The sequence below is a fragment of the Acomys minous genome, assembly GCF_964271855.1.
Source record: "Acomys minous genome assembly, chromosome: 2".
Taxonomy (NCBI): domain Eukaryota; kingdom Metazoa; phylum Chordata; class Mammalia; order Rodentia; family Muridae; genus Acomys; species Acomys minous.
Window position 1 is genome coordinate 12,877,120 of NC_140484.1, and position 13,824 is coordinate 12,890,943.

The 13,824-nt window shown below is 43.8% G+C and overlaps 1 protein-coding gene across 1 annotated transcript in view; it reads right to left on the minus strand.

Moving 5' to 3' along the window:
- The window catches only part of CFAP58 (cilia and flagella associated protein 58), a 98,484-nt gene that overhangs the window by 51,237 nt on the left and 33,423 nt on the right, over window positions 1–13,824 (minus strand). Inside the window, exons 10-12 of the mRNA XM_084773025.1 lie at window positions 8,024–8,185; window positions 7,225–7,371; window positions 357–497 (exon numbers count right to left, since the gene is read on the minus strand). Coding sequence (XP_084629151.1) covers window positions 357–497; window positions 7,225–7,371; window positions 8,024–8,185 — 450 coding nt within the window. The remainder of the gene's footprint in view (window positions 1–356; window positions 498–7,224; window positions 7,372–8,023; window positions 8,186–13,824) is intronic.

Genomic DNA, 13,824 nt, shown 5'->3' on the forward strand with positions numbered 1-13,824 from the left:
TCTAAAATACCAGAACTCAAAAGGCTGATGCAGGAGGATAACCAATTAAAGACCAGCCTGAGCTATATAGAGAGACCATTTCAAAACAAAATCTCTAATCTCAAAATTATGCACTTGAGTTTCTGTCATGTAATTATGAACAGCAACTGTATATGAACAGTAATATATTTGAGCTTACGTTCCCTGAAAACAGGGACCTCTGATTTTCTTGTCCATTGTGTCCCCGATGGCCAGAAGTGCAAATAGCTGTGAAGGGAATGGGTGACTGTGTCGTGGTCAGCCCCAGACTCCCCTGCTGACCTGCAAAGGGCAGAGGACTCGCGGATGCTAGTAAGGGTGTGACGGGGAGCTTCTACCTGGTCTAATTCCTTCTTCTGCCTCAGTCTCTCCCCATCAGCCTCGGCGATGATGCGCAGGAGCTTCCTCTCTTCCACCTCCTGTTTCTCAATGAAGTGTTTGGTCTCGAGGGCTTGCTGTCTCAGCTTCTGAAGCTCGGCCTGACAGAGAGTGGACGATTCAGACATACTGCATTCAACTCAACAGCAGCCTAAGTGGGACCACGGGGCTGGATTTGGCCATGCAGCTTCACGTCCTTGCATCTCATGTTTCATTTAACAGAGTTTGAGCACTAACACAACCCAAACAAGCTTAGTGCGCAAGTGCACGCACACCCACTAAAACTAGCAAATCAGCAGAGCAGTGGTGGCGCATGCCTTTAATCCCAGCACACAGGAGGCAGAAACAGGAGGATTTCCATGAGTTCAAAGCCAGCCTGGTGTACAGATCGAGTTTCCTGTCTCGGGAAAAAAAACAAAAAACAAAAAAAAACCCTAGCCAATCAGCAATGCCCATTCCAGTGATCCTGCTCACTCTGGAAATTGTGCCCTAAGGGTTTCCTGTCTCTCTTCTGTATAAGCATAGCAGGGGCCTCATTGGAATCCGGTTGCATCCCCCACCCTTGCCACAGTCCACTAAGAACAGTTCAGGAGGAGTGTGTGGGTGAGAAGGTCTCTACATGTGCCAGCTTCTCCAGTGTCCTACCCCAACCAGCACACTCACTGCTAAGAGAAGGCCCATTGCAAGGCCGAATCAAACTGGCCAAAAGTAAAAACAAAGTGTCTCTCTTGTAAAAAAAAAACAAAAACAAAAACAAAAACAAAACATTTTAGTAGGACAGAAGAGACGCTACAATGTTAAAACACACACACACACACACACACACACACACACATTCTAAGACATCTCCAATGCAAAAATAAAGATATTATATATAAACTATGCAAATAATAAGCACATTGTTGAGTCCAGGCAACAATTTCCAGTATCCTTTTTACTAGTTTTGTATCTGAATGTTTAGGTGTGTGTGCACATACAGGTGGATGCAAATGCACATTCCTGTGGAAGCCAGAAATCATTGTCATATGTTGGTCTCTCATTGAGTCTCAGGGCTCAGCAGTTTGACTAGGCTACCTGGCCAGCAAGCCCCAGGGATCCTCCTGTTCCTAACTCCTCCTCAGCACTGGGATGATATATGTGTGCTGCTATCTGCGCCCATCTCTCTATATGAGTGCTAGGGATCTAACTAGCACACTCTCTTCCCAGCCTGCCCCAACACACACACACACACACACACACACACACACACACACACACACACACACACACACACACACACACACACACACACACACACACACGTCTTTTCTATCATTCAGGCAGTGAGGTGGTATTACAGGAAGTCAGGGATAATGCCATCATTGAACAGAGACTTCATGGATGCTTTCTCAGCGAGCTCCCACCTGAGTCAAGTTTAAGTGGAGGCTAAAGTGAGGTTAACTAGGAATACAGGAAAATAGGGAAAGGAGCAGCAAGTTGTTAAGTTAGGAAAGGAAAATTCCTCCTCATCAAACCTTCACCATCTACTGCCCAGCATGCAAGTGACTTACACTATCGCAGGCATCACACTGTGTGTCTCACACAGTGACAGAGGGAAGCACATGATTTAGCCAACCTCTCTGAGTTAGGAAGTGGTGAAGTTTAGCTATCCAAGCAGGACCTTTCGATGCAAAAGCCTATGTTCTGTCTACTGCCTGCTTCCAAGAGTTACAAATCAAATGCAAAAAGAAAAAAAAATGAGTACGACAGTATTCATTACCCACTGAAGATGACTGATCTAGCTAACAACAGCATGAACATGCCATCTGCTGGTATAGAAAAGGGCGTGAGCACACACAAGAAGAAGCTTATATGCCTGCTTGGGGTGTTGACAAGGAAGAATGAGTCAAGCCCTCAGCAGGTGACAGATGATGGCCAGCTGGAGACGTGTGTGTTGGAGGGAGGCTTCCGACAGTCAGGGTATATGAACTAGCTGGTGCAAACTCAAACATCTGCTGTCTTGCGCAGACAGAACAGTGCCCCCACACAGCTGGATCTGAGGGCTAGACTCCGGTTGGGAGGAAGAGAGGCTGACAAGCAGCTGGGCAGGCCTGGGGGAGGGTCTTCTGATTGAATACACTGTGGGCTGTATGCACCAGGGAACCACTATCTCCCTGTCTTGGGCTGAAGAGATGGCTCAGAGGTTCAGGGCACTGATTGTTCATCATCCAGAGGTCCTGAGTTCAATCCCCAGCAACCACATGGTGGCTCACAGCCATCTATAATGTGATCTGATGCCTTCTTCTGGCCAGCATGTGTATGTGCAGCCAGAGCACTTTATATATAATAAAATAAATAAATCTTTTTTTTTTTTAAAGAGTTTCCATGCCCAGCCAGGGAAGACAAGGAGGACCACTGCCCAGTTAGCACAGGCGAAGGAACAAAGGGAGGAGCTCTGATTCCCCTATGCCTATAATCACAAGGGTAGTGATGGTGTAGTAGATATTAGACCTCCAGTGTGTGCATGATTTGCTACAAATGACAGCGCAAAGCTTATATATATATATATATATATATATATATATATATATATATATATATATATTTGCTCAAGTAACTATTGAGACCCCCACACCCAAGCTTACCAAGGTAATGGGAGGCTTATGAAGCAACCCAGCGGAGGTCAAGGCCTGATTCTAGCCTTTGAGGGCCAGGAGTCATGAATTCCACACTGCAGTTTACCCAAGCGCTAAGATACTGCTCACTTCCCATCAGATGTACAGTGTGCATATTAAGTGCAACCAGGGGTTTCTTTGATGACATTTTGCATGTTCATTCATGAAATATGTTGGGTTTCAGGGATAAGCAAAAAAAGAAACACTGACTGAGAAAAGATACAGCGTAGTATTTACCGGTCAATGGGAGTATCTGTTAGAAAAGAGAGAGTGAAGAACCAGGTGGGGTTTTTTTTGTTTTGGTTTGTTGTTGTTGTCATTGTTGTTGTTGCTGTTGTTGTTTTGATTTGATTTTTCTGGTTCTATAATCATTTAAGGTGACAGCAAAGACAGCAATGAAATACCTGCTTGGCCCATGCTTCCCTTCATAAAACTTTTATTTTCCCATCCCCACACACTCGCTTCTCTGTTCCTAAGTGCCAAGAGCAGATCAGAATCCACTAGCAGAACAGAATGAAACCCTTGTTATATTAAAATGCAATCAACGGTGTGTAAAAGTATCTGTCTGAAATGTAAAGCCAGCCATGCATCTGGCATCGCTGGGCACTTTTTTCATAATAGATCAAAATTCTGAGTGGTCTCCTTATGTCATAAATTTATGGGCTGTAAACAAGACGTGACATTAGGCATTGGCAGCAAGTGTTAACATCAACAAAATACCTAGGGCCTAATACATTTAGCAGTTATAAATCTGAGCTGCCTCTCGGGAAGGGTGGCAACAACTGCTGTATGCCCATCAGGTGACATCCTGATGCTGGACTGGAAGTTTCTGCACCTGCCAAATGTGTTGCTGGTGACAGGAGGTTATAATGAGATGGCTGGGCACATCCTTTGGTGGCTATGCTCAGGATTATACAGTTTTGCAACCAGCGTTTATGGACACATTTTCATCAGCTATGACTCTTCATAAACAGTATCTCAAGAGGCAGACTTAGAAGAGTCTCACCAGTTCATGCACGAGCCACCTGAAGCCTCCAGCCACAGGTGTGATTAGCCTTCTTCTCCTCCCCCCTTCCCCACACCCCACTCCCAAGGATGACATCTCCCCACTCATGTCCTGGGACAGAATCCCTAAGTGGAAGGATGTGGTACCCTGAGCCAGTCACTAATGTGCTACTGAGCTCTGGAGGCAGAGGCCTTGCTGTTGCATTATTCACAGAGAATCAAAGCGCTGTCAGACAGATGCGGGATGATTGGGAAGAGGCGAGACAGCATCGGAGCCTCGTTAGGACTGAGGTAGCTCCTCAGTGTGGATGAAGCAAATCTGCATCACAATGAACAGAGGAATGCAGGTACAGTTGGATCTGCAGAGATCTGCTGGCACGCTGTCAGGGGCGCAATGTGCTGACAGTGTCTATGATCCTGTGTCAGGAGAGACTGGTGACAACAGGAAAGGGAGAGAAAGAAGCTAAGAGCAAAACTGTTCAGATGAGGGGAGTGAGTGAGGTGAAGGTGGCCTCCTATGGCAACTGTCTGTAGAGAGGCTTTGGGAAGAAACGGGTTGGGCTGACCTATCAAAATGCATCCTGTGGCCCGCTGTGAGGCTGTGCTCCTCCGACGGGATTATGTGCCCACATAGTTTTGTAGAATAGAAAACAAACATCTTTGGGGGCAAAGGGACTAAAAAAATCTGTTCTTTACTCTGAGGTTTTAGTTCTCAAGCTGAAGATACTTGCAACCCAGAGAGCTGTGTGGAAATGTGAGTCACATTCTTAGCTGAAGCAGTCAACAGGGCGGAACTCTACATATGAGCCGTCATGTTGTTCTAAGGGATGTCAAACAGGCATAACGATGGGCCAGAATTACCCACAGTCTCAGCATCATGACAAGTCACCCTTGCATAACCTCGGGTAAGAAACCAAGCAAGCATTCATGGTTTGTTCCTCATGCTTCACCTCAGTGAGAAAAGCTGGTAACTCTATCTCTGCAGCACATCCTAGAGCCAGTGACAAAAGCCCTCTAAACCTGAGAGTCCCATTTGGAGTTCACTTCCCAGAGAAGAAGCCCCCATGTCTGCCAGTGGCCCACTCTGCTTGCCTGGAGACGTACTAAAACCACACCTGCTGCCCTGTGTTTTACTGTTGACATTTCTTTGGTGCTACGTTCTTTGGTACCTAATGATGGAGGGCACCACTGAAATAGATACCATCTAACGACAAACCCCAAGGAAGTAGACGTAACTGATCTCTTGTAGGGGACATTGCTCATTCTAGAGTGGAATTCTGCAGCAGGAACTTAGTTCCAGCTCGGATTCCACTGTGGGCCAACTGTTAATCTTCTGAATTGGGCATCACTCGGGAAGGAGAGATGAGATGGAGAATCGATGCATCCTCCAAGACAAAGAGATGATATACCAATTAGCCAGGCCTATTACACTGAAGCCTTGCTAATGTGGTCCAAGAGACCCCTGGTGCTGTAGGGTTTATAATGAGATGTTTCTAATTTGTTCAACAGTAACTAAACCCCATCCTGCTTCTGACTCTGGGGTTAAAAACAAACTATCCCCCCATTTAAGTTACTTTTGGACAAGGATAAGGACAAGGACGCAGGATACTTTTAAATTTTGTAAAGTTCTTTACATATCAATAAACTTAAATGAAGAATTTTCCATTCCTTTTCGTGAGCTGGAGTGACGGAGAGGAAAGTCCCACATAAATAGATCCATTACCACATCCTTTTTTGTAAAGGCACTTTTGCTATAGTTTAATCTTTCTCGGACCAAATGTGCCTTAAATTAATTTAATGCAACACTTCCACTTCCATGAAAACCTATCATTAGGGTGCCAAGCCTGTTGTTAAATTGAGGGTGCATATTTCAAACTATGGCATCTTAGAATCAAAGAGACAATGGCATGAAACCTGTGTGATGCTGGATGCACATTCTCAGGACAACGTCTGTCTGTGAAAGCTACTGTTTGCAGGAGCCACGGTACCGGTCTCTGACTTGCTGTAAAAGGGCAGGTGGATCTCAAGCATCTCTAAGTATCGTGTGTATATGCTCTTTACATCAAAATCACACCACTCTCTTAGATGCTCTTCTTTTCAGTTTTTTGATCAGATGAAGTAGAAGGAAAATCTATCTCAGTATATGCAGAGTGTTCTAAGCTGGTAGGTTTAAAGGCCTAACCTAGTACTCTGTGGAGACACCTCCCTCTAATCAGTACAAATAGGAGGCTCATGAGTTTGAGGCCAGCCTGGGCTACTTACCAAAACCCTATCTCAGAACATCAAGGGCTCAGTAGTAGAGTGTTTGCCTTGGATTTACAAGGGCCTGGGCTCATCCCCAAAATCATAAAAATAAAGCAAGTAAATAAACAAGTATGCCTTAGCAATAGCTATGGAGATGAGTGTTCCCTGAAGGAGATGCTGCAGATGTCTGAGACATCCCAGATGCAAAGTCAGACTGTGAAGCTGGTCCAAAGCAGACCAAGTGAGGGGAGAGCTCTAATGCTGACAGGTACCAAATCTATAGATGGGAAAGTCACTTGCCATACACAAGGAGCAGCAATGAGGGACAGACAGACAAATATCATCTTTTTTCTTTCTTCCTTTCTTTCTTCCATTTATTTATTTATTTATTTATTTATTTATTTATTTATTTATTGGTTTTTCAAGACAGGGTTTTTCTGTGTAGCCTCAGCTGTCCAGGACTCAATTTGTAGGCCAGCCTCGAACTCACAGTTCCAGTGCTGGGATTACAGGCATGTGTCACCATGCCCAGCTAAATATCATTTTATTAAAAGCCCAGAGTGGAAGTCTGGGAGTGGATATGGCATGGGCTCGACATGGGTTATGAATGCAAATAGGTGGTAGCTAGTCTATAAGGTCAAGGACTTCCTGGGCACTACCAATCTGCTAGCTTCTCTTCCTCTGAGGCACGGTGATCAAAAATGAGCCAGAAAGGATACATCTCCACCACTCCCCTCCCCCACTCGATTGGGACTACCACACCTGTGAGGAGGCCGATCCTGAGGGGGCAAACGTGATCTTCTCAGCACCTTAGTGACTGAGCAACCGCCTTGGCTGCTCCCCCTGCCCCTCAGTGCTTTCAGTGAGCGGAAGTTGCCTCTGCCGGGAAGATGCCAGCCCATAGCTACTGTCCTAAGCCCTGTACCTTCAGTGTTTCCTTCTCTTTTTCAATGCGCTGCTGTTCCAGATGCAGCTTCACGAGCGCAGACTCCTTGGCAGAGATTTCTTCCTTCAGCTGGTCCACCTGGTGCGTCATGATCTTTAACTTCCTCTTCATTCCTGTTATTTCATCCTAACGAAAGAAGGGGAGAAAAGTTTGAAAGCTCAATATTTATTTAAGAGCTCTCAAAACAAAATCTTGACCAAATCTGATTAGGCTATTCCTTTGTCTCTTGTGCCTAGCAACGTCAAAGTACCTTAGAGTAACGGCACAGAATAGACTCATGAAACACACACAGCATGCACAACAAGTGCAAACACATACACACACATGCTCACCCAAGTATACACACACACACACACACACACACACACACACACACACACACATGTACGCATGCACACTACCTCCTTTGACTAAGGAACTTAGAAGTACAAAAATCATTCTAAAGACATTGCAAAGCCAAATTCTACAACTGAACAAGGAAAATGTACAACCGCACTCCGAGTCTTAGCAGCTACTCCCAACTGTCTTAAAACCCACCAAGAGCACAACAGCAATCCTACATAACAATCTAAATTAGGCCGAGCTCTCTCTGTGGCCTACTGAGTTGGGTCACGCCCATTCTTCCCAACTTGACAGTGTGGACAACCTGATGCTTTTTAAGGCAGATTGAACAGGATTTCTTAGTCTTGTCTCATGCTGCCACTAGAACAACAGAAAGTGCTTAACACCCAGTGCGGAGACAAAACTCAAAATGTAAAAACACAAACCTATTGTTTACCTGCGCCTCCACCAGGTTTTTGCTGTACAGGTTCCTGTCTGACCTCACGGCTTCATATAGATTTTGTTGCTGTTTTAACTTAGTCTCCGACTCAGCAATTTTTTTCCTGTAGTCAAAGATCTGTATTTCACGGACTTTAATGTCTTCCATGTTTGCAAGGACCTGGAGGGGAGGAAAGTAGTTGAACACAGTTAAATGGCCCATGTGTGCTCATGGGTTTGGGAGAAATGAAGGGTTTGGGTTTTTGTTTGTTTTTTTTTTTTTTAATCTAAGAGTGGCTGCTAGAGATGACAGCACTCAGAAAAACTGGAGAGACCGTTATCATTTTAGCACAACACAAAAAATGAAGGCCCACCAATGAGGACCATGTATTTTACATACACAACACTAGTGCTCAATTATAATGTCTTAGCAACGGTTGTTTTCTAAGATCATGTACAGTGAAGTCATTCCGTTAAGGAAATGTCTACTGATCATCACACACAGAAATGGGGTGAGGGGGCATGAGTCTAATAGATCCTAACATGGGGGGCCCTAGGGAAGATAAGAGGGAGCTTAGTTGTTAGAAGACTGTTTGCGAGGGTTTTGGTTTTGGTTGGTTGGTTGGTTGGTTGGTTTTTGTAAAGCAGCCTTGTCTGATAGCCATCTAACTCTGTCTTGCTACTGTCAACCCCTTTCCATTAGAGAAGCTAAGCAGACTTCATAAAATCGTGATCAGCTATGCACACAACACACCCAGAAAGGAAAAGAGGCCACATCAGCACATCGCCTTCACAAGAATGAGAAACAAGGAAGGGCCTGAGACCCTGGCATGATTCATATTCCCTCCATAACTTGCTCATGAAGAAGAAATTCCCTAATAGTGACTGCTGCAATGGCCACAGAAACTGGCTCTTTTTAAAGGAAAATTTTTTTTAATTTTTAAATTATTTTTTAAATGCCTTTTAAAAGATTTTAGTGTAGGCAAGACCATCGGATACAATGTAAATAACACCAACACATGAAAAGGCACAATTTTATAGATGTCACAACATTCTAGTGAACTTCTCTCAGTGGTAACAACTGGCAGTGAAAGAGTGACGTGGCAGAAGTCATACACAGGAATAACAGGAGCCTAGAAGGTTCCTCTGAGGAAGCAGCATTTTTGCCAGACACTAAAGGTGGGGAAGGACCACACACATTTGCTGGGCTCGCATTCCTGAGATTCAGGCAACATGTGACCAAAATGTTACCAAGTTCTTGTGCTGTGGACACTTTCTTTCCCCTTATCCCCCAGTGTGGAATTAGGATTTCAGAAAATACACGCCATTAGGCCCCTTTGTGGTGTTTTCCCATCAGGCCTAGCAAGGACTGTTGTTTAAGACCTGTAGGCGCTGGTTGAGATCTTCACGCAGAGACTTAGGTAAGCTCTACCACATACACAAGCCTGCAATGTTCTTCCAGGACCAACTCACTCCTTATAAGTAATAGAAAGTGCTCCTTTAAGAATACTGAATGTAATTATAACAGTCCCAATACCATAATTTGAATTTGGTTCATAACTGTGACGTGCACACGTTTTTCCCTATTTACGCGGGCCTTCTCACCCTCCATCCCTCATCAGTCCCTTCTCCCCACAAAATACTAAGGAGATTAACAATCTGGTATGGGCCTTTCATGTTTTCCTCTGAATTTTGCATTTTCTACTCAGGTCTTCAAACGAGCAAATGGCTGCAGTAGTAACTCACAGCTATCAGTTATGCCCTATGTCCCTAGCACTTCACGTGTTTTTAACCTCATTTAACCTTCACTGACGTCCTATAATCAGAAAAACTGAAGCCAAAAGAAGTAATATCCCAAAGTGATCCAATAGGCAAGGCTGCGGCACAGGGGCTTGCTGTGGCGCAGGGGCTTGCAGGGGCACAGGGGCTTGCTGCAGCACAGGGGCTTGCAGGGGCGCAAGGGCTTGCTGCGGCGCAGGGGCTTGCTGTGGCACAGGGGCTTGCTTTCCTTTTGTACTGTTTGCTTTGCTTTGCTGGATTCTTCTCATTCTTTAGGCAGATGGCATCTCTCTGTACAGACTTCCATGCCCTCTGCTTCTTAGAACATGATGGTCACCTTGCGGAAAGCACATTAACTGGCTCTAGCCATTCTCTGGGTGCACCATGTGTGCGCGCATGGCCACACAGTCAGCTAGCTACATGACCAGGAGCAGCCCTTTATTCCCACTTCTCGCCACCAGGAGCCAGGCTGCGATGACCATTTCGTACAAGGGTCCTCATGCCCTGGCACTCTCTCTTCTGGAGAACGGATTCCCAGGAGTGGAATACCTAGCTCAAAAGACATATATATATTTTTAACTTTAATATATATTGCTAGATTGCTTTTCAAAAATGGTTGTAACACTTTACATTCCCCACTGCCAGGGCCACTTTCCTTAATAGAAAACTACCGTGGCAGTCTAGAAGAAACCATCTTTGGTCAGATTAGATGATTCTTTCAATGTGCTATTGAATTTAGTCTGTTAAAGTTTCATTTAGGACTCTACCTATGGGTTTTTTTTTTTTAAGTGTTATAGGCCCGCAGCATTTCTGCTCAGCTTTAACATCAAGGTTGCAGATAGTTTCAGAAAGCAAAGGAAATGGCTTTCTGTTCATTCACTCACTCACGTATTCATTCATTCATTCATTCATTCATTCACTCACTCACTTATTCACCTATTGACTCATCACTCACCTGTCAGCTTTCATCAACTTGTCTGTGAGATCTGGGATTTGAGGACCTGAGGGAACGGGGTGGACTATAGCCTAATACTATAGACAGTTTTACTTCAGTGTCAATGTACTTTTATACACAAATGCAGCAAAGAAAACAATGAACCAAGGAAAGCTGCTTGAGTTCAGAAAAAAAAAACATGTCAATAAGCACCTGTAAACACACACTACATATTAACAGAGCAGCCCTTTCCCAGAGCTTCCTCGGGACAGGGTAGTTTAAGCGCAGTTGCCCAGCAGGTTCTAAGGATTATAACTGGGAAAGCAGGGAAGCCAGGCAGAAAGCCATATCCAGATTCAGGGTTCACTGAGGACAGCACTCAGTATATTTCTTCTCCAGACTGGGCTCTATAGCTGTGTTCTGACATCCAACAAGAATAAGCAGGTTTTCTTAGGTCTACATACAGAGAGAGGACTCCGCCATAGATTCTACCATTATAATTATACAAAAATAAGAATTGTCTGTATGTAATTAACAGTTATGCAAAGCATCTCATAAGATCACGCCGTCATTCATTGCTGTTGTTTACTGCTATCGTTCAGTCAGTACGGACACAAAGGGTTTGTGTCTAAATATATGCAGACTCGGGGGGAGTGGGTTGGATGGTTTGCTGGAGCTTCAAAGAGCAAGATGTAAAAACTGAAGACAAAGATGTCTGGGGTAAAGGTATGTGGAGTGAAAATAAATTCTACTCCTTCATCCAGCACTGCTATAATATGCATCGTTGGATCCTTAATAACAGTCAGTAGGCAGCTTTATAAAATATCAACCTGGAAGTTAAAAAAATATGTGAAGAATGTGAGGAAGAGATATAAAATCTACACATGGTATATGTTATCTGATTGTAAGCACAAAAGAAAAAGGAGAGAGGGGGAGGGAAGAAAGGAAAGAGAAAGAAAGAAAGAAAGAAAGAAAGAAAGAAAGAAAGAAAGAAAAGCTCTAACTTAGCCTGAAATTTAGCCTCTTCACTGATAAGACGTCATCCTCACTGGGTCAGTGAAACGAAAAGATTGGAGCTGCTTTGAACAGTGTCATCAGCATTCAGAATATCTAGCTGAACATCAGAGAACAGGAAAAAAATCGCTTGTCCAATCACTTTGAGAGATGTTATAACAAGAATGATCCTTTACACAGACAGAATAATTCTCCAGAGAAAGGATGCTGGCAAGGACATTTTTTTTTTGTAGCACAGGCCATCATTTTGCACATAACAGTGTACAGAATCACAAGTCCACTTCCGGATTCCTGAAGCCAAGAGTCATGGGGATCTGTCACCATGCCAAGATGATGAGAGAAACTTAAGTGACAATGAAAAAAAAAACACCAAGTACTGAGGCTAAGGGGAAAGACAATTTGCACATCAATTTATGTCTAAACATTGAGACTCCATCTATTCAGACACAAAGCATTCAAACCAATGTCCTGCAGAAGTTCATAACCCCCAAGTGTATTAAATGTGCTGGGATGCTACTCATCAGTCCAAATCCTCATCACCAAGCCGGTCCCTGTTAAAAAGGTATCAGAGAAGCCAGTGGGGCAGCTGTGAGGCTGTAGCTTAGCTAGTTGATTACACTTTCACATGCCCCAAACTGAGTCCTGACATCAACCACATTCAAGTCTTGTAAGTTTTATTACAGCCAGAGAGTCAGAGCTGCCAGCATGTGCAGGCCCCTTCAGAGGAGCCCAGAAAACGCTTACTGCACAGAATAGGGGTAGAGTCTGTGTTCGTAACCTCCTCCTATTGTTTCTCTTTCTGTTCAAGCAATCTGCCAACAGAAACAAGAGTGAAATAAAAATCCATAGAAGAGGCTGGGAAACTGCAGCACCAACAAACACATCACATGGACTGAGGCCACCTGAGGTCTATAGGCCATTGGCTTAGGAAGCCTCTGCCTATGGACAAAATGAGACATCAGTACAGTCAACTCTGCCTCAGTGTCTCTGGCTAACATCACTGTTACCTTCGTAATGAAGCTGGGAAATTCTGTTTGAAAACAAAAGAGGGGGCTGGAGAGATGGCTCAGTGGTTAAGAGCACCATCTGCTCTTCCAGAGGACCTGACTTCAATTCCCAGCCACCCACATGGTGGCTCATAGCCATCTATAATGAGATCTGGTTCCCTTTTCTGGTGTGCAGGTGTACATCCAGGCATAACACTATATATGTAATAAATCTTTAAAAAAAAAAGAAAGAAAGAAAGAAAAGAAAAGAGACCTGTGTGCTCAGCCAGGGCAAAATTGTCATCATTTTTCCTACTTGCTTATTTTATTCTCTATGTCAGTTTAGAGAGATATAACTGTTTTGATTTCGGTGAGAGAATATACATCCTGTAAGTGCCTAGCACATAGCAGGAATCATTAAATAAATGCTAACCCATTATTAGGATGGATTATTTCGTGTCTTGTGTATCTAATACAAGTACTTAACAAATCAGTTTGATTTTTATGGAAATTAAATCCTATTCTGTGAGAAAGGAGTGATACACAGTCCACTTCTTTCACTGTCACATAGAAAGCTTATAATTTGTGTGTCTTCTCCATATCTTCCTTGGGGCTCTACCTAATTTAAAACTCTCTATATAAAATACAAATTAGTATTTAAAAAGAAGAGTTATTTCATTATGAAAATATCTATTTCATGAACAATATTTTTATTTGAATGGTGTGAGTGTGCGTGCATGGTGTGTGCATGTAATACTTGTGCAGGAGTACCTTTGCTCATACATGTATGTGTGGACAACAGGGATTGTCTCTTCCTCCAGATATGAGAATAAAAATGAGGATAACAAGTGATGAAAGCCCAGAGTGGATCATCTAAGGGGTCTTCAAATAACCCTTCCCCCGCTTGTCCCACAAATTCTTAGAAGCTTGTGTGTGTGAGTGTGTGTGTGTGTGTGAGTGTGTGTGTGTGTGTGTGTGTGTGTGTATGTGTGCTCACATGTGTGGGGGGGGTGTAGGTGGACTCTGCTGTGTGATTTGTTATAACCAAAGACAAGTCAGGGTAGTAATTGAGCAGAGAGGAAAGTGAGCTTGCATGACCAATGTCTT